Here is a 22400-nt window from a genome sequence, read left to right as displayed (position 1 = left end):
TTTTACCCATTAATGCATTTTTTGCAGAATCTAGAAAATAGAGAAAATCTTAAATCAGTAAAAATTATCAACAAGGAAGATCTACAAATAAATTGCTGAAAAATCGTCGATTGACCCCTTATATGAGTTATTGCCCTTGAATGACATTTTTCCCATTTTTTCTTTTATGCATTTGACTAGCCACTGGACATTAAACAGCCAACCATCCATCAAGTCATCCTTTTGTTACTGTCCAATGATGTTTTATGCAGTTTAAGTATTATTGATTTTTTTATGTTTTTTGGACCTTTCTGTATATTATCTTGGATTTTGTAACTTCTTATCCAGTGGTTTTTATGAGTTTTTGGTTTTTTAGATTTATACTTAATGGAACTTGTTAGGGCATGCTTAGTCCTGAAAAAACAGCTATGGTAACAATCACAAAAGGATTACTTATCATCATAATGGGACTTCAATTTTTCCATGGTGGACTTTCCTTTTGTATAAAGAAACATCTGAGCAGTATTCTACATATTATACAATGTCACAGGGGATCATGGGCATGTTCCATTTGTTATTTTCACAATCCTGTCTTCATATTCATGACTTTTCACTGAATATTACGTATCAGCAAACATTGAGTCCTGAACATCATTTACCTTTCCAGAGCACTGAGTTCACCCAGTATTTAACAGAGATTTTGTTGCTCAGTCTTACTTTTCCAGAGCTCTGAGTTCACCCAGTATTTAACAGAGTTTTGTTGCTCAGTCTTACCTTTCCAGAGCTCTGAGTTCACTCAGTATTTAACAGAGTTTTTGTTGCTCAGTCTTACCTTTCCAGAGCACTGAGTTCACCCAGTATTTAACAGAGTTTTTGTTGCTCAGTCTTACCTTTCCAGAGCACTGAGTTCACCAAGTACTGTAAATTCAGAAATTATTGCGATGTTTATATTATTGCGAAAAATGCGACAGAGTTATAATCGCAATAATTTAAACAGCTATGGTAACAATCACAAAAGGATTACTTATCATCATAATGGGACTTCAATTTTTCCATGGTGGACTTTCCTTTTGTATAAAGAAACATCTGAGCAGTATTCTACATATTATACAATGTCACAGGGGATCATGGGCATGTTCCATTTGTTATTTTCACAATCCTGTCTTCATATTCATGACTTTTCACTGAATATTACGTATCAGCAAACATTGAGTCCTGAACATCATTTACCTTTCCAGAGCACTGAGTTCACCCAGTATTTAACAGAGATTTTGTTGCTCAGTCTTACTTTTCCAGAGCTCTGAGTTCACCCAGTATTTAACAGAGATTTTGTTGCTCAGTCTTACCTTTCTAGAGCACTGAGTTCACCCAGTATTTAATAGAGTTTTTGTTGCCAAGTCTTACCTTTCTAGAACACTGAGTTCACCCAGTATTTAACAGAGTTTTTGTTGCTCAGTCTTACCTTTCCAGAGCACTGAGTTCACCCAGTGTATAAAAAAGTTTTTGTTGCTCAGTCTTACCTTTCCAGAACACTGAGTTCACCAAGTATTTAACAGAGATTTTGTTGCTCAGTCTTACCTTTCTAGAGCACTGAGTTCACCCAGTATTTAACAGAGTTTTTGTTGCTCAGTCTTACCTTTCCAGAGCACTGAGTTCACCCAGTATTTAACAGATATTTTGTTGCTCAGTCTTACCTTTCCAGAGCTCTGAGTTCACTCAGTATTTAACAGAGTTTTTGTTGCTCAGTCTTACCTTTCCAGAGCACTGAGTTCACCCAGTATTTAACAGAGTTTTTGTTGCTCAGTCTTACCTTTCCAGAGCACTGAGTTCACCAAGTATTTAACAGAGATTTTGTTGCTCAGTCTTACCTTTCCAGAGCACTGAGTTCACCCAGTATTTAACAGAGTTTTTGTTGCTCAGTCTTACCTTTCCAGAGCACTGAGTTCACCAAGTATTTAACAGAGATTTTGTTGCTCAGTCTTACCTTTCCAGAGCACTGAGTTCACCCAGTATTTTGCAGAGTTTTTGTTGCTCAGTCTTACCTTTCCAGAGCACTGAGTTCACCCAGTATTTAACAGAGTTTTTGTTGCTCAGTCTTACCTTTCCAGAGCACTGAGTTCACCCAGTATTTAAAAAAGTTTTTGTTGCTCAGTCTTACCTTTCCAGAACACTGAGTTCACCCAGTATTTAACAGAGTTTTGTTGCTCAGTCTTACCTTTCCAGAGCTCTGAGTTCACTCAGTATTTAACAGAGTTTTTTTGCTCAGTCTTACCTTTCCAGAGCACTGAGTTCACCCAGTATTTAACAGAGTTTTTGTTGCTCAGTCTTACCTTTCCAGAGCACTGAGTTCACTCAGTATTTTACAGAGTTTTTGTTGCTCAGTCTTACCTTTCTAGAGCACTGAGTTCACCCAGTATTTAACAGAGTTTTTGTTGCTCAGTCTTACCTTTCCAGAGCACTGAGTTCACCAAGTATTTAACAGAGATTTTGTTGCTCAGTCTTACCTTTCCAGAGCACTGAGTTCACCCAGTATTTAACAGAGTTTTTGTTGCTCAGTCTTACCTTTCCAGAGCACTGAGTTCACCAAGTACTGTAAATTCAGAAATTATTGAGATGTTTATATTATTGCGAAAAATGCGACAGAGTTATAATCGCAATAATTTAAACTCGCATTTTGAAATTTTTTATATGAATTAAACAGGATTTTTCTCAATATCGCAAAAATTAAAATCGCATTTTAGTCTACAATGACAAAATCGCAATAATAAATGCACGCAATAATTTCTGAATTTACAGTATTTAACAGAGATTGTGTTGCTCAGTCTTACCTTTCCAGAGCACTGAGTTCACTCAGTATTTTACAGAGTTTTTGTTGCTCAGTCTTACCTTTCCAGAGCACTGAGTTCACCCAGTATTTAACAGAGTTTTTGTTGCTCAGTCTTACCTTTCCAGAGCACTGAGTCCACCCAGTATTTAAAAAAGTTTTTGTTGCTCAGTCTTACCTTTCCAGAACACTGAGTTCACCCAGTATTTAACAGAGTTTTGTTGCTCAGTCTTACCTTTCCAGAGCTCTGAGTTCACTCAGTATTTAACAGAGTTTTTGTTGCTCAGTCTTACCTTTCCAGAGCACTGAGTTCACCCAGTATTTAACAGAGTTTTTGTTGCTCAGTCTTACCTTTCCAGAGCACTGAGTTCACCAAGTATTTAACAGAGATTTTGTTGCTCAGTCTTACCTTTCTAGAGCACTGAGTTCACCCAGTATTTAACAGAGTTTTTGTTGCTCAGTCTTACCTTTCCAGAGCACTGAGTTCACCCAGTATTTAACAGAGATTTTGTTGCTCAGTCTTACCTTTCCAGAGCACTGAGTTCACCAAGTATTTAACAGAGATTTTGTTGCTCAGTCTTTCCTTTCCAGAGCACTGAGTTCACCCAGTATTTTACAGAGTTTTTGTTGCTCAGTCTTACCTTTCCAGAGCACTGAGTTCACCCAGTATTTAAAAAAAATTTTGTTGCTCAGTCTTACCTTTCCAGAACACTGAGTTCACCAAGCATTTAACAGAGGTTTTGTTGCTCAGTCTTACCTTTCCAGAGCACTGAGTTCACCCAGTATTTAACAGAGATTTTGTTGCTCAGTCTTACCTTTCCAGAGCACTGAGTTCACCCAGTATTTAACAGACCTTTGTTGCTCAGTCTTACCTTTCCAGAGCACTGAGTTCACCAAGTATTTAACAGAGATTTTGTTGCTCAGTCTTTCCTTTCCAGAGCACTGAGTTCACCCAGTATTTTACAGAGTTTTTGTTGCTCAGTCTTACCTTTCCAGAGCACTGAGTTCACCAAGTATTTAACAGAGATTTTGTTGCTCAGTCTTACCTTTCCAGAGCACTGAGTTCACCCAGTATTTTACAGAGTTTTTGTTGCTCAGTCTTACCTTTCCAGAGCACTGAGTTCACCCAGTATTTAACAGAGATTTTGTTGCTCAGTCTTACCTTTCTAGAGCACTGAATTCACCCAGTATTTAACAGAGTTTTTTTTCTCAGTCATAGTCTTCCAGAGCACTGAGTTCACTCAGTATTCAACAGACCTTTGTTGCTCAGTCTTACCTTTCCAGAGCACTGAGTTCACCCAGTATTTAACAGAGTTTTGTTGCTCAGTCTTACCTTTCTAGATCACTGAGTTCACCCAGTATTTAACAGAGTTTTTGTTGCTCAGTCATTAGTTTTTTGATATTGTTTTGTTGACTGATTATTGTCTTTTTATCTTTTTCCTTTAGGCCATGGAGTTGTTTGTTTTTGAATGCCCTCATGGTATCTTTTAATTTGTTTGCAAGAAAATTTGTAAGATGTAGAATGGTCAACCATGTAATGTCTGATATGATCATGATAGTCAAATTGAATTTTGTTTTAGGAGTCTGGAACTTGTAGCTAAATTTCTGTTCAGTGAAAATGTTTTTGTAAATCACAATCTTATTAAATGGTAGATATATCCTTGGAATTTACTGCATCTATATTCTGTGATAATATTGTTGTGGAACGTCCTTGCTAATCTTGACACTGATTGAATATCACACTGATACACAAATCAAGTTAGGTTAAGTGGATTTTTTTTATTGATTTTGCCAATCTTCAGACAAAATGACTGATAAGTAAGATCAAAAAGCTTATTGCTAGAGTCTTTTTTTGTAAGGATAAGATTATATATTACACTGTTTTTAAATTCAAATTTTTTTTAACAAAAATAGTGTCAATTATTTGATCTGTATGTCAATTACGTTTAAATTTAGATAAGGTCACGTTTTATCATAGCCTTGGTTTAAGTGTCAACAGCAAGCTTGATACATTATGGGACATGTCAATAAATACCAGTTATCATAGTGTACCAGACAGCTCAACCCCATTATCTGCCTATTAAATACAAATTAACTATGGTTCTATTATATATAGAAGACAAACTGTTTATTGATTAAAGAGAATTGATTTTGAAAAAAAAACCTATAGAATATTTGTACAGTTTAACTTTTATTGCCAAATAGTGATTTCAAATGTGTTAGTTTAAGATACATTACCGATAAGCAAAATCATTAAGTCATTTATTAATTTGTTTGTCAATGAGGCTTCATTGTGATGGAAAATAGTCAGAAACTTATCGTTTTTACTGTTTCTAGACCAGGATGGTTGAGTTTGGTTGAGTTTTGAGCTGAGTTAAATGGTTCCTATTGTACCACAGCACTTTTTCCCTATGGTGTAAGATTAACAGAGAAATCTTCCTTCTATAGAAAAATAACAAAACAGTGCATAACATATACCAATTAAAAAATAAGAAGATGAGGTATGATTGCCACCAGAGATCAAATGATGTAGATGTAAGCAGGTAAAGGTCACTATACCTTCTACAATGAGCAAAACTTATACTGAACAGTAAGCTATAAAAGGACACAAAATGTAAAATAATTCAAACGAGAAAATCAGCATTTTCCCCCATAATTGTCAGTTTAAAGATAATACAAAAAATGTGTTTTTTAATGAAAAGAAATGTCGATAAGATAATATAGTTTCAAGGAAATTATGGTGATATCCCTTCTGCCATTTGACAAAAATCACACTAAATGAGATCTGTCCATCCAAGCACATCCTATAACTCAATTTTACTACAATGGGTGGCTATGAAATGTATACCCCAATGTTAAGTTCCATAAAGACAACCCATATTTATTTTGATGATAGTCATTCCTCCTGAGCTATTGGACTTTATTAATTGTGAAAAATTTAAGAATGTCTTATGTCCAAAATTTGTATGCAATCATTCACTTTGATTCTTTTAAGAAAAGCAACTTCTGAAATGATTTTTAGATTCTTGTTAAAAGTTATGTAACTTAAATTGTTAAAGATTAAAGACATTTCTCAGCATGTCTTGTGGTAATTCAAATGATGATATTGCAGCATAGCATCAAATATCTATCAGCTGAAAAATGGTATTTGATTTGATATTATTTTAAGTCCCAGATGATCTCGGCTATATTTCATATTTAACCAGAATCAATGTTATAAATCAAGTAACTACCCTGAGCATTTTAATTTAGGACAAAATGTGATGTACGTTATCTGTTTCAGGCCATCAGGACCATGCTCTTTAGTTCATGTTTGTATATTTAGCCATGTGATCTATTTATTCCAAGCATGGATAACCTCACTTACTTATCAATATTAGTAATGCTTGGTATGTGATCTTATTTATTTATTTCAGGCCAGCAGAACCACGCTTTCCGATCCATATTGGTATATCTGGTCATGTGGCAGCTACTGGACAGGTAACATTTAACCTTGATTTGTTTATTAGAAAATCAAATGATTGTCATATCATGCAAAAATTGTCAATGTTGATGAATTGTCGTCCTATTTTTATTCGCCCAATACTTCTGTCTGTAACAATGGTTCCCTCACAATATCCCTTGCTTGATTAGAATGACAAGGAATAAGCCTTTTGATGTTGGGGCCAATAAGTTAAAGGTCAAGGTCACAGTTACGTAAGATAGAAAATTTTGGAAAAATGGTTTCCTGATGATAACTTGAGTTTCTCTTCCTTGATTTGAATGAAACTTATAAAGATGAAAGATATAGGAAGGGATAAGGATCTTTCTAACTTTGGGCAAAACCGTAACAAATGGTTTCCTGATGATAACCTGAGCATCACTTCCTTGAATGAAATGGAAGAAGCCTTTTAGATGTAGAGGCCAAAAAAGTTTCATGATAGTAACTTAAGTTTCTCCTGCTTGATTTGAATGACATTTATACAAAAGATGAGATATAGCTTACTGATTTTGGGTCTAAAAGCAAAGGTCATTGTTAATAGAAATAGATTTTTTTTTTGGGGGGGGGAATTAATTCATGATGGTAACTTATTGAGTTTCCCATGCTTGAGTGGAATGAAACTGATACAGGTGGAAAATATATGGAAGGGAACAATGCCTACTGATTTTGGGGTCAAAAGTAAAGGTCATTGTTAATAGAAATAGATTTTTGGGGGGAGAAAAATTAATTCATGATGGTAACTTGAGTTTCCCATTCTTGATTGGAATGAAACTTGTACAGATGGAAGATATAAGGAAGGTGTAGAAGCCTATTGCTTTTGGGATCAATAAGTGTAATGTCAATGTCACTGTTTCTAAAAATAATAAAAAAATTGAAAAATAGTTCCCAGGATGGTTTTTATACGCCCGTTTACGGAACATATTATGGTATACCGTTGTCTGTCTGTCCGTCGTCAATATGTCGGACAATAACTCATAAACGCTTTAACCAATTTGCATGAAACTTTGGTGAATTGTTTATATCTATTGACGTGAGCTTCCTTTTGATTTTCATAAATTATATTTACGTTTCCGAGTTATGGGGTTTTATTCATTAAAAAAGGGAGATTTTCCAGTTTTCGGACAATTACATTAAAAATGCCTTGAGCAGTTTTCATGAAACTTTGGTGAATTGTTTATGTCTATTGATGTGAGCACCCTTTTGAATTCAATAAATTATAGATTTTACGTTTCTGAGTTATGGGGTTTTATTCATTAAAAAAGGGGTATTTTTCCAGTTTTCGGACAATTACTCAACAATGCCTTGAGCAGTTTCATGAAACTTTGGTGACTGGTTTATATCTATTGAAAAAGCGACGGGCGTATCATGCGCTCATGGCGCAGCTGTTTATTAACAAGTATTAGAGTGATAGATTTGAGTTGATATTTTAAATTATTTATAGTATGCTAACTATCCTTCAAAAAGTTGATGAACACACATCTGGGCTGAATGTTTTGAATATACATTAATGAGACAGCAGCCAGGTAACAATATTACCACAGAAGTAAAATATTGTTCTGAATGTCAATATAGTATACCCATGAATATACATTGAAAAATAAATGTCTGGAAGTTGTCCTGTGTTTTGGATGTAAGTTTCTAAGAAAATAAATTACATTTGCAGTTCATGTACTTCTCTAACAATAAAAAGATTTTGGTAGAACTTCAATTAGATTTTTTGTTAACGGAGCATATTCACAAAAATCTAAATGAACTTTTAGCTATGTACCTTTATATGTTACAGACACAAATTGAAGAAATTGATCAATATAACTACACTGATTAATTATATTAAAGACAAGCACCTGCAATCGCAGGAGGTAGAATTATTTCTGTATATGAGCAGATGTCATTAAACAAATATTTTGATCAGAACAAAGTTGAAAAAATATGTTGAACCAGAAACGAAGGAGAGATGTACTATCTTTAAATAATGTTTACCCTTGCAGTGCCATGTAAAGCTGTTGTTATGTAATTTCACTGGCAACTGAAAACAAAACATTTATTGCAAATTTCAGGATAGATTGATGCATTATTATCAGAAGAATTTTACAAATGGTTATATGCTTTCATCAGTTTAAAGTTTATTCAGTGATATCTTTTTTTTTATTTTTAGACTTTAAAAATACCAGATGCATACAAAGATAAAAGATTTGATCCAAAAGTAGGTATAAACATTGGTTATGCTTGTTGTTATCATATACAACTCTAGCTTGTCTTGTCCATTTGGACCATGTGAGCTTCAAATGAATCCAGGATTTTGAAAATGAGGGGCCCACCAACAAGGCAACCTTCAGAGTGGGACTTGTAAAAAGTCTGTGCATATACCATATATGTATGTAGCTACATAAGTAAGCCCTCCGCTACATAAATCCCCCTCAAATTGTTTTTCTTAAATCACCTCTTAGCTTTTCCCCCACTTGGCATCTAATATTTTCATCAACTTTTTCAATATTCTTCTCCTCTGAAACCATTTGGACACAATTGATAAACTTACAACTAATAAATGTTAATACATATGAATCATTTTATATTTTGTCTTTAGCTTTATGTTGAGTTGTAAACCATGAAAGCTATTTTTCACTTTCATTGAACAACTCTTTATGTTTGAAAAAATACTTTGTCATTTGAAAATATCAACTGAAATCAAAGTACTGAAGTACTGAACATCGGATGACCACAAGTTCTTGAGGATGGTCAAAAGCACTTGTCTCAGAAAAAAACAACATATCTCTTTACCTGAAACTGAGGTTAATGTACAGAGATATATTTTTTTCTGAGACAAGTTCGTGCGTGGATGATGAATAAATGACAGGAAATTCAACTTCACCGTAATAACTATTATATTGTAGTGATACAAATCAGTATACATGGTGGACACTTTTCTGTAAAAATTCGATTTTTCTAAGATTGGATACGAGTAGGCATTCATATTTTCCCGCAAAAACAATTACAGAGTTACCGGTCCTCGCAAAAAGTTCTCTGAGATATTCTTCCGCATGCTTTAACACAATTTTTCGGTACGTCTGCATTGATATTATCAATGATTTTTTACTTATATATATATATATCTAACTACAAAACATTTTCATATTATTAATTTATGTTGTAAACAAAAATATTTTTATCAGTATTCATTGAAGAGATGTATTTATATCAAACGATAAGGAATGTTATTTTGCATTCGTTTATGTGCGCATATTTATCATGTTTATAGATCGGTTACAAACCCAAAACTAATTTACATAATGGAAATCTAGGCGATAGCAATACATCTGAATGACCCCAAGGTCATCGCGATGTAAAAAGTGATCAAAATGTCCATGGCTTTTATCAATAGGAATGCTGTAATATTTTGAATTCAGCTTGATGCCGTTCAGTTGCATTGTGTAAGGGCTTTTCAGATATTTTTATTAATTAAATCTTAACTCATATTTTGTATTGGAAAAAGCCTGTTTGTAAAATTTATTGAATTGCTTTCACTCTATTTATGGTCAAAGAAGACTTGCTAATTAAAAACAGAATGAAAGTTGTATATTAAGCATGAAACTTAATGCAACTTAATTTTCACTTTGTAAAAAAGCAATATAAATTATAGAAGCTTGTGCTCACTCCTAATTCTTTTGATTAAAAGCTTTTCAATAATTTCAAGATCCAAGCAAGACAAATGTCATTATTGCAACAAAGTGACAGAAGGGATATAGCAATATCTGTCTGTCTGTCTGTCTGGAAAGTTTGATGAATGGATGGCCGTCTGTCTGGAAAGTTTGATGAATGGATGGCCGTCTGTCTGTCATCCTGTCTGCCAATCTGTCTTGATAGATGAATGGATGGATGGATATCAAAGAACAATTTCACTTGAAATTTGGGTTGGAAGGGCTAATGTGAAAAGGTTTAGTGACAAGCTTTTTCTTGTAGAGTTTATTATAACCTCCTGACATCAAGTAACAATCACTTTTTAACTATGACGTCAATTTTTTTTAAATTGTTAAGTCTAATTTTACGTGAACTTCTGTGATTTTATGTAATGTCGGACAAATTTGCAAGTGTAAATACATCTATTGTACTATGGGGGCTTGGTGGCCGAGTGGTCTAAGTAGTCCAACTGCTGTATCACTAGCCTGTCAACACTGAGGTTGTGAGTTTGAACCACGTACATGGCAGGTGCATTCAACTCAAATCTTTATTTCAAATGTTTATTGACTAGGATTGTCCGTTTTCCTGACAAAGGTCCTTGTTCTCTCTAGGGCCCTCCTGCTTCCTTCACCAATAAAAACTAACAGCCACGAAGCAGCCAATAGTGCTAAACACCAACCAATCAATCAGTTAATATATTATACTAAAGCCTGATTTACTGTTGTCATTGTGTTTATTGTATTGTTTCATAATTCTAGATTTTTTTCAGTTTAAAATGTTTAAAATTGTAACTGCTTAGTGAATACGGATTTGACTATAACTCTCTCTTAGCAAATGGTATAAGTAAATTAAAGTGCTTACAATAAACATTTCCACAGATTGCAAAAACTATGTTTGTGTTACAGATAAAGACTGTAAAGTAAAATGTAAAGGAAAAAGCCTGTCAATAAACTTTTTTCACATTGAGCATGATTACATATTTATTTCTGCCATTGTATACTTTATTGTTGTAACTGTCTGACATTACATAATAAAACAGATATTTCCCCCTATTACACAATATTTATTACATACAGTGGATGTATCAGTTGATAACACAGTTTTATTTCCCATATAAAGTTAACATCCTACTTCATAGTATGTCTGTCATACAACTTGACTTTTGACATTTGTTTAACAATTTGTTTCGATGAAAAGAAATTGCCTTTTCAGTAAAAACTTTGTTATTAATGAAATTGAATTCTTATGTACTCTCATTGGACTGATGATTTGTTTGTATCCAGACAATTTACAGAATAGACTGTTACTGTGTCAATCATTGTCTGTTATTTATGAGAATGTCCAAATAGATATATGAAAGATTGTAGTTTTGTTCAAATATTGCTTTGAAGATGCATAAATTCTTGTCCATCATTTTTGTCATATTAAAATGTGGCTGCAGAACCGTAGCTCTGAGGTCCTTATGATATTTTTTGACAATTTTTGGTATATAGTCAGCAAATTGTCAATAAAAATCATCAGGACCAAAGAGCTTCAGTTCCACAGCTAATTTAAATGATGAAGCGGTCAACCCTACCTTAACCTGGGACAGTGGTGTAACAGCACAATATAATAACAAACTGTAAAAATCACTCAGAAATGACTTCACTCAAGAGATTGGCATCCAGCACAAAAATATGTAACATAAAGACAAAAGACACGAAGTACCATTCTAATAGGACTCACAGTTAATGAAGGATCAACTACATACTGTGGAACCAGGCAGAAAGTAATCATCAACAAGTTGATATTTTTCTGTATATAAAGGAGAGCAGAAGAATTTCAGCCAATAACAGCTTATAAAGAAATCAGAACCAGTTTCATGGCAGGCAGGGTCAGGTCATAATTTTTCACTTTGGAGAAAAAAATATCTGAATTTCTCCCACTTGACGGATAGCCAGATATATTGATTACTTTGTGTTGAATACATTTAATACCAAAATTGTAATATTTATATGGAAAAAAGTCTAAATTATTCTGCTGTGTGATTTGTTTATAATAGCTATATAAATAAGAAGATGTGGTATAATTGCCAATGAGACAACTCTCCATCCAAGTCACAATGTATAAAAAGTTAACAATTATAGGTCAAAGTACGGCCTTCAATATATATTTAGGCAATTTTTAGCTTACACTAGTGACTTGAGGAATTTTACTATGAGGGCTTTATGGGATGGGATGGGATGGGATGGGAAGCCATTCAATTATTAATTTTAACCATTAAATAGAATGATTAGATTGATGGTTTTTTTATCGACATTTTTAATTGCTATAAAATGTATTTAGGCATACTTAATATTTTATCAATTGATATAACATCAATGAGTTGTAAATCACAAAAACAACTTTATAAAAGAAAACCAACAAAAACTGAATCTTCTCTTTGAATTTTGATGCAAACTCAAGGATGAATGAAGCTTTTATTTCTTGTTGATTTTATTTCTGTATAAGCTGTTCTATAGATTTTTTTATCAGTATGGTCTTGTACAGTAAAACTACATGGTATAGTTTGAGATTTTTCCGCTTTCTTGACATTTCTCCTCATTAAGACTGAATTGGAAATGTTAACTTCATGGTCTTCTCAATTAAGAATTACTGAAAATTTCATGATCAAATATATCCTAATTAAAGACTCTACTTTTAAAATGTCAGCACCAACCATAAAAAATAAACCAAAAATAGTTGCCCTGTATTTTTAATAGCTTTTGAGCACCTCTGACCACTTGTTATTAAATTGTCTCCTATAAAATGTCAGCTGACATATCAGTAGTCAGCACTTGTTAGTCTTTTTAATCCTACAGCTTTGTTGTCTAATCTGACAGAGTTCTAATTAGCTGATCTAGGAAATTGGACAGAAGTTCTAACTTGACTGACATTAAGAGTCTTGTATAGGTCTGTACTTGCATGACAGTATTACTGAAAGGTCTTACTAATATGTGTCAAAGAAGAAGATGCTTTGACATTCTTTTTAATAATGTCACTGTTTGTTAATACATGATGTATGTCAGAGATAAACACTTCTTACTGTGACTCAAGTCATTAAGATTTAACAAGTATGGACTCCAGTTGAAGAATCAATTGTGTCAACAGTTTGGAGTATTTTTATGCCGATGCCGTAGGCAATGGGGGCATTAAGTGTTACCCTTGACAGTCCTTCCGGCCTTCTGTCGTTTCCGCACTCTGACTTAAGTTTGCCTAATGCAAATTTTATGAAACTCATACACAATGCTAGACCACAACATGCAGAATTAAGGTTGTGAGTCATTTACCCTTCTATAGTTATTCCCCTTTTAACATTGAAAATTGCAAAGCTTGAGTGGGGGCATTCTGTCCTCAGACACATTCTTCTTTTATTTATTTTTTGGTGGCAGCAGCGGAGGTACTAATACCAAATTTTAGTTTCCTGAATACCAAGGGCAGATCAATTTCAGAATAAACCATTTATTACATTTGATTTAAAGTTGATTTACAGTTGATTTACAGTTGATTTAGCATCTAAAGACAAGCAGCGTATGAAGCCTTTTCCCCGGCTTGGTATATTTCTAGGATTCTGATTGGTTAACGCACGTCGTTACAAAACCCACTAAGCCTCTGGGTGTTGCTAACCCATATCCCCAGACATTGCTACCCATTACATCGGGGAATTTCACGCCCGTTTTCCTTAGTTCCATGGTTGTTCCTTATGAAATATCGAATTCTGTAGATTTTCCATGATGTCTGTATAATTAAATATTTAATCCACTAACGATTTTATCTTATTATATCGATTATTTGCACTCATTTTAATAAATGCATCACTATGCAGCCACATTGGCATGAATGGTACTACTGACCTAGCTATGCAAATGACCCACGTTGATGTCACACCGTTTATGATGTAACTCTCACAACATTGCGCGCCAAATTCGACCCATTTCAGTTTCTCTGTCTCTAGTTTAAAAACGTCTTATATTTGTCTACCTGTAGTGTTCTACCAAAGGTAGAACCCTAAATCCCGTTAAAAATATGTCAAATTCCCAAATTTCAATAAAGGATATTTAAAAAATGAAAAAAACATTGCTTTCACGTTTAACTTTGTGGTCGAATTTCTCTAAAAATCGCCAGATTTAGACTAAGACCGGGGATAAATTCGTTATCTACGTTCATATCCATAGATATGGATATTTTAACACCCTTCAGTACCCTGTACACCCTTCGGCTGCACCTCAGGGTGTACTTGGATACTTCAGGGTGTTAAAATATCCATATCTATGGATATGAACGTAGATAACTTATATTATCCCTTCAATCCAGTAACTTGTATTTTTTAATTGTTTACTTAGTATGAACTTTTCTGAGTAGGAGTATAATATTAAGAAGTATTTGAGAATGCCCATTGAAAAGCATTATGTGTCATGAATTTCATTTTCAAATAGAGTGAGAGGCTCTATATAGCTAGCTGTTACTTTTTATGTAATGTAATTACATTGTTCAGTTTTAAGTTTGTTTTTTGTATTGGTATAGCTTTCAAAGTACTTGCTGTTAAAAAATTAGCTTTTCTGATTAACATGTAGTTCAAGAGTTTTTTGTTTTTTCTTTGTTCTTTTTTCTTTATATGATAGGTTACTTCTGGATATTCTGTTGTTTTTCATCCCTGCTTGCTTCTCAAATTTTCAATAGATATTACACCAAATGACTACCCCCCCCCCCCCCCCCCCTACCCCCTTTATTTTGAGGGAAATGTTTTTAAGAACAAAAAAAAAGTTTTCACACAGACATTCCAGAAATATTGATTAGATTTAATGTTAAGCATGATGATGTATAGAAAGGGCAAAGCATGTGACATATACAGCTTAGTCTCTAAAGTACATATTTATACAAGGCATCTCAAACAGCTGGACAGATGGATATAGTTTAAAACAGACAAATATCGGAAATTGAAAAAAACATCTTTGCAAAAACTGTATAATATTGAATTTGACTAGATTAATGTCAACATCATCTGTTTGTAGTCCAAGCTGTTTATAGTACACCTCCACAGAGATCTGTCTCATGTTGATGTAATATATATTGTTTGGTATTTATCAGATTTCTATCAAAAGTACATATTATATATGAAAGGAATACTTTTGTCTCTAGTGAACTGGTGATGAAATATAAATTACTCTCTTTATATTGTTTGATGTGTCTTATAGTTTCACTTTTTGCTGCAGAAAAGTACATGTTACCCCGTTGAATTCTAGCAATAATAAGATTACCATCTGAATTATGAAAATGTATGTGGAAATGTTCTGTAACTTTGTTTTCTGTTCAGAAATAAACTCAGTTAAAGTGTTGAGTTAAAAAAACTATTGTTTTCCTTTAGACTATACTTTTATTACATTATTATTGATGCATCTTCAACAATGGCAAAAAAAGGGATTTCTTTATTAAAAATTAATACTTCTAGGTTTTTAAACCAATTTGGTTATTGAAAAATTGCTTCTAAGATTTGTTATATAATGTCTTTATTAAGCAAAATACACAAAACTTCTTTTTTTCTAACAAATGACCAAAGTTTTTAAAAATTGAAAATCGCTAACTGCACTTTAATTAAAGTTAATGACGGAAAACTGATAGAAATTTGTTTCCTTCAAATATGGTTATGTAAAAATCAATGTTTATAAAGTGCAGTTCTTTAAGCATTCTTAATTAAAAATTTCATATTTGAATCAGTTTTTATTTTTTACATCAGTTGTTTTTGGAACTTCAAAACCACTCATCATGCAATCACCCTTACTTTTTGTGTATTACAGTAATTAGACTTTAAACCTACTGTACTGTGGTTGCAATAGAAAACAAGATAAACAATCTCATTTCATGCAAGTTGTACCACAAGCTGAAGATGCAGCTAGTTTCTTGAAGAAAAAGAAATAAATAGATATACAGATTTGTCTTGCTTTTATCAATCCTGGAGGTTGAAACTAAGCATGTGAAGAGAAATCCAACATTCAGTGAATTTCAGTCACTGAATGAATAATAAAACATATTTGCATTTATTTATCAAATAACCAATTCATTTAAAGATCAAACAGAAATAGTATTTTAACAAGTAATGTTATAGTTGTCTTTTCATGTTTTTTTTTCAGGTTGACGAAGAAACTAAGTACAAGACAAAATCAATACTTTGTATGCCAATTAAAAATGCTCAGGGTCGTGTCATTGGTGTGGCACAACTCATCAACAAACTTGACGGGTCATCATTCAACAAAAATGATCAGAATCTCTTTGAGGTAATTAATTCCTAAAAATGGAATTGTTAGTACTCTCATTAAAAAGTCATTTGAGGATTATTCAATGACAATTGTCAGTATTATTTTCTGCCGAAATATGGAAAGATAGTTGAGTTTCTTTTATGATATTTAATGCATGCTGTGACCTTTAATGAAAGGATGGAAAAAATGCTGTTGTATATGGTCATAGACCCATTATTTTCTGCATTGTAACTTCTGTTCAGATTAATTTGTCAGCTGGGTTGTGATGTAGCTATGATTTTGATTATAGTATAGATTGGTTTTATGTATCTCTGTACTATCATCTAATATTTGTTGGTGACTTCAAATGTAAAGATACTGGTATAAATACCAATAAAACTATAGATACATTGGTTTGCATTTCACATTCCTGATATCATCTTTTGAGGCTCGTTGTCACTATCAAAGTTTTCTTCGTCAAAATTTTTGATGGATTTTTTTAAAGATACAACCATCAAAGAAAACTTTGATGTACTTAGATGGAATAGAGTCTTATCCTATTTTTCTTGAAACTTGGATGGTCTTGGATGGGAATTATCCAATCGCAGTGCAGTTTTTTTCTTGACTCAAGTTTTTTGACGAAAAACTTTGATTGTGACAACCAATGACTTGCACCAAGTTTACCTGGTCAAGGAAAACTTTGACCAAGGTAACTTTGATAGTGACAACCATGCTTTGTGCCGTATTCATAAGAACTTGACCAGACTTTGGTTGACATTGCCCCTAGTTACCTTTTTCCACTAGATTTGAGATCTAGGTCACTTAAGCATTAAAAGAATATAATTTGAGGGACATTTTGGTTTTTGAATGCTGTGCACCACAAAGCAATGATATGTTTTTCAAAATGTTTTGAGAGTTTTTACTAAAATACAAACAAATCCTTTAAAAAATTCAATATATTAGGATATTATGGGAAAATCGACTCTTTAGGCATATATTTGTCATATATCCTTTTGGAAAATGCTGGCCATATAACTTTCTAACCAAAGTAAACTTACGGTCAAAAGGTGTAAAGTAATGTACATACATGCTTTGTTAAATGATATATCATTATGATTATAACATGTAACCAATACTTCAGAAATCCTCAAAAAATCATGAAAAACCCAAATCATATGCCCTTAGTAGGTAGATTTTCTCATAGAATTTATTGTTATGATGTCGTAAATGTCATAGAAAATATAGCAAAATAAAACTGATATATTAAAATATTTTCTGTAGAAATGGTACAATTATTTGAGTTTTCAATTTTTTTGGGTAATTGTAAACTCGTTGTGTGAACCGAACCTTCTTCTTTCTAACTAGTGATAAAAACTCAGTTTCCAGATGCATTGAATCATACATCAAAACTTTGTAACCTTCATCATCTTTTAAAATGTGTTGTGTACTCCCACTAGTAAAATGATTGTATTACCATAATTCTTTTATTTGCTGCAACTCAGCTAATGCATTTCCGGGTCTAGAATTAATGAAGAAAAAATATAATGCTCTGTTCTTTTGTGTAAATTACAGCAGCTTAGGAAGGATTTTTGAGATTCATGTATGCACAAATTACACATTATGCTGGATAAAGGGGATCAGAAAGATATTCATGCAAATTTTGATGTATACCCTTTTTTGTTTCTTTATTATATTACGAAAGAGTGACATACTAAAAATCCCCTTTGTCCTCATTCGTCCTTCAATCCATTCACTTTAGAAGTTTTTGTCTGAATAAGTGGTTTTTAACATCTAAAGTAAAACGGTAGTAAAATGTAGTAATGGCCTACAACTGTTTATTTTTGCCATGTACATTATTATACCATGTAAATGCAGCTTCACTGAGGTCTGAAATTATCTAATAGCTTTCATATTTGATAAGATGTTATCTATGATGTGTATGTGATCATATTGTCCTAGCATTTTGTTTCAATTACTTTAATTGCTTCATTATCTTTATCATTTTTACATACAATGAGGGACATTTGCTTTAAGAAAAAAATGTCATACAGTTTATATTGTAATATGGCATTAAACTTAACAGAATTGCTTCATGACACACGTGGTTGTTTATTTTGAAGTTTTATACAGATCTGATGACTTTATTGTTTAACTGAAGAAAGAAGGAAATTGGCGAAAACATGTTTTTGTGTCAAAAACAAATTTAATTATCAACAAAATTGAGATTTTAAACAAATCACTATGTTTCATTAGGCATCTGATCTCTAATGAGTCATCTCTCACGGAAAAACAACACACTAACCAAAGAAAGAACTACCAGTATAATTAATATGACAAATTCACGAACCTTTCTTCAAGACTTTTTGTTGTTGTTGATTCTTGAAACTGAGAAAAATGTAAACTATGGCAGATTTTCTACTAAATTTTTTCGTTTTCCTTCTATTTTTGCTGTGAATGAACCAACTTCTCCTGAATGATTATAATTCAGTTTTGAGTAAGGTTTGTACTATGGTAGGATTAGTCATTATATACACAAAATAAAGTTATTAAAGTAAAAAAAATTAATAGTGGGAGACAAAAGTATTGCATTCTGTCCTCTTTGAATAAAGGGAGTCACTACAGAAAAAAGAAGATTATTAAATCATTACAGTTAATTTACCATCATGAAGCTCGTTACATCAGTTGAAGAATACCTTAAGGTAAAATCATGGCAATCTTTCATATCTCTTTTGACATCGTCTATAATTTCCGTTACATATATAAGCCATTTGATCTTTAGACCAATTAAGGACTTATCAACTGTGATTATTGATATAAACGTAGGATGATCAGATTAAGCATCATTCAGCGATATTGATTTTGGAAGTTAGATTTGAGGATCTCATTGAGTGACCTTAATGGTATCAGGATTTTCAATTATAACAAAATTTTCAATAACTGCATAGGTCCTATACATTTAAAGGTTTGGCATTTTTGGAATGAGTAGGTTTGAATATTGAGTTTGGCATACCTGTGATTTTCTGGTAGAAGTCAAAATTTCTGATTTAATTTTATCCACTTTTCCCTCCCTCCTGTTAAAAGTTCAAGTCTGCTGCTTTTTGACAAAAATGTCACTATAACATGTACAGCTGAAAAATTTCGAATCGCCAGTTGTGACTCATAACTCTGTCACAGGTCTGGTTTATAGCTATGGATAGTAAAAATGTGAACAAACAATGTTAATTTCTCTGAACACTACCGGGAATTTCAGTTTGAACCTACATGTTTTTCTTGGTATACAAAGATTGATTGATTTTTCGACTATTGTTTAATAACTCAATATTACCCTAAATAACCTTACACATTTTCTGTTCTTTCTACTATAATAACATGCTATCTGATTTGAAATGGGTTTTCTGTGTTCTATCTACAGGTGATTTGACCGTTTCATGTTTAAATCAGGTTTTCATTGCTGTGTTTGTCCAATTGCTTGTGAAAGCTTTCAGAATGTCATCTTCATTTTCTTTAAGAAGATCAACTATAGTGTTATGGCGTACTTTATTAGATCATGTTAAAGGGATTAAATATGTACTCTCTAGTTAATTTCAGGTTCATTGAAGATTTTAATAAGTTTCAAAAAAGGTGGGCTAGAGGGAGCAATTGTATTTCAATATAACTTCCGATATCATTTTTAATTTCCAATATCTTTAGTCATGAAATTTCTTTGTATAAAGAAAGCTTTAATAGGAGCATGATTCCGACCTTTTTTCATCACACAAAAAAGAAATAAAAAGTACTAATGTTCCTACACATTCTGGAAAATCCTAAAATTCTGGAAAATTCCAGCAGATTCATTTGGTTCCTGTTTACAGTACTTGACCAACATATTGATACTTTTTGTGCTTGTTTTTATACTGCACCCACAGGTATGGGCTACAGATAAATGATCTTGTCCATTTGTCTGTCCATTCATTTATTTCTTTTTATTTAAGCTCTTGCTGCCGCTAATTTTATTTGGTTGCATGTTGTGTGCCAGAAAATATGACAGCTGGATGTCTGTGACATCGCATGCCCAACAATGACGTTATTCAAAATATGACATCATGCCCCAATGATGTTACAGGTGCACTCGACTCCAATCTTAATTGTCTAGAATTGTCAGTTTTCCTACCTAAGGTCGTTGGTTCTCTCCAGGCATGCTGGCTTCCTCTACCAATAAAAACTGACCACCACGAAATAGCACAATAGTGTTGAAGGTGGGGTTAAAAACACCAATCAATCAATCAATCTAAGTTTTAGTAGATTACAACTACATGAATGTACTGGAATCATATATTTTTACTGTCACATTTTGTAATATGATTCTAATGCAATTGTCAATGACCCAATGGTGTGTTCGGACCTTGACCTTGGTATAATGATTGGGTATGGCTAATGCTTTGCTGTTTAGAAAAAATATGTTAATACAAATGTTGTCATAAGGATGAATAAGTATGTTTTCATTACAAAGATAACACTAGGAAATGTCTGTAAAAGAGTTTTTGCAAATCCATTACACTGGGTAGATGCAGAAGTTCAAGGTCAAACATTGAATCTCTACAGTCTAAAGTAGTCCTTAGTTGTTTGTCTTTTGGTCCATTCACGTTTTATGCCATGGCATTGTTAGCTTGTTTTCAACTTGTAAGTTTGAATATCCGTATGGTATCTTTCGCCTCTCATTTACAAAAACCTACATTACACATTGTATTTTTCTGATTTCAGGCCTTTGCAATATTTTGTGGTATGGGTATAGACAATACACAAATGTATGAGAAAGTAATGAGAGCTGTTGCTAAGCAACAAGTGGCACTGGAGTGTTTGTCATATCATGCTTCAGCACCAGCAGATGATGCAAAGAGATTAACGGTTAGTGTTAATAAAACATGTTAACATTAGTGTTGATAATACAAGTTAATGGTTAGTGTTAATAATATGTGTTAATGGTTAGTGTTGATAATACATGAAGATTGAAAATGACAGGGATCAAAATATTTTATTTAGTAGTTTAGCATGCCATGCTATGGTAAAAATTGTAGAATGCATTTTAATTAAATAATTACAGTATTTGTAAAAATCATTTGAAAATTTGTACTTCAAGTAAGATTAGATTTGATTAAGTGAACCAAAAATTAAGACTTCAACAAAAGACAAATTTCCTAAATTTGACTTGTCTTCATAACTTGTCAATACCATTTGTCCATAAAAATTGGTACCCAGGATACTAAATGAACTAATATGCTCTCTTTTTGGGGACTTACTGGTTAGAATATATTGAAAACTGTCAACATAGTATGTCATTTTTGGAGAAGGCTATTATCCATTCATATTCAGCTGACCTGTTTTATAGAAGACAAGTTATGGACCCCATAAAAAGCTAAATTTGTTGACACCTACCCACCTTTTCTAACTTTTTCAATAGCAGTCAAAAGTCAACACCTGTGTGTATTTCATCTTTCTCCTTGGTTAAGACAAGTTTAATACATTGTTTATGTTTATTCACATCCTATGTATGCATGAAATATCAGGAGTTGGACTAAAATGTGTCAATCTCCCAAGCTTTGTGTTAACTATTGTGTTTTCTATTAAGTTGCAATTTTAAAGTTTAAAAAAAATAATAATGAAATTTTCTGAATGAAATTGAATAAAAGAAGATGTGGATTAGGCAGAAACCCAAAGACACAAATAACCTAAAAACATCTAATGGTCTATTTTGTAACATATTGCTAAACCTTAACAGTCAAAGCATAGGGATTAGCTTGAAAAATAAAAACAAAACTAACAACTCAGAATACGGTTTATTGTTCAGAATATCTATCAGCTAACAAATGTTGTTTACTTTTCAGAAAATCCCCTTTACTAATAGCTCAGGGATTATGGTTTATTTTTCAGAAAATGCCCATACTTTCATCTCAGGAATATGGTTTATTAGATTACTCATTCATAGATTTTAATCTTGACGATGATGACACATTGAAAGCTAGTATCAGAATGTTCCAAGATCTCAATTTAGTGGACAAATTCAGAATTAACTATGAGGTAAGTATTCAATCATTACTGTTCAATTATATACAGATTTATACTATATAGCATTTTTGACTAAGTCAAAAAATTAAGATTCACCACTTAAAGTGTGTCATATATAAAACTTGCACATAACATTTTTCACAGGATC

The 22400-nt window shown here is 32.7% G+C and overlaps 1 protein-coding gene across 3 annotated transcripts in view; it reads left to right on the top strand.

Annotated features, from left to right (window-relative positions):
- Positions 1 to 22400, top strand: part of LOC127708077 (dual 3',5'-cyclic-AMP and -GMP phosphodiesterase 11-like) — a 109440-nt gene that overhangs the window by 58242 nt on the left and 28798 nt on the right. For all 3 annotated transcript variants that reach the window (XM_052212878.1, XM_052212877.1, XM_052212876.1), the window contains 5 exons: positions 6220 to 6283; positions 8440 to 8487; positions 16106 to 16249; positions 20951 to 21094; positions 22118 to 22264. In XM_052212878.1, the coding sequence (XP_052068838.1) occupies positions 6220 to 6283; positions 8440 to 8487; positions 16106 to 16249; positions 20951 to 21094; positions 22118 to 22264 (547 nt within the window). The remainder of the gene's footprint in view (positions 1 to 6219; positions 6284 to 8439; positions 8488 to 16105; positions 16250 to 20950; positions 21095 to 22117; positions 22265 to 22400) is intronic.

This window comes from Mytilus californianus, unplaced genomic scaffold (genome assembly GCF_021869535.1).
Source record: "Mytilus californianus isolate M0D057914Y unplaced genomic scaffold, xbMytCali1.0.p SCAF_7, whole genome shotgun sequence".
In the NCBI taxonomy this organism is placed as follows: Eukaryota; Metazoa; Mollusca; class Bivalvia; order Mytilida; family Mytilidae; genus Mytilus; species Mytilus californianus.
This window is presented reverse-complemented; position numbering and strand designations above follow the sequence as displayed.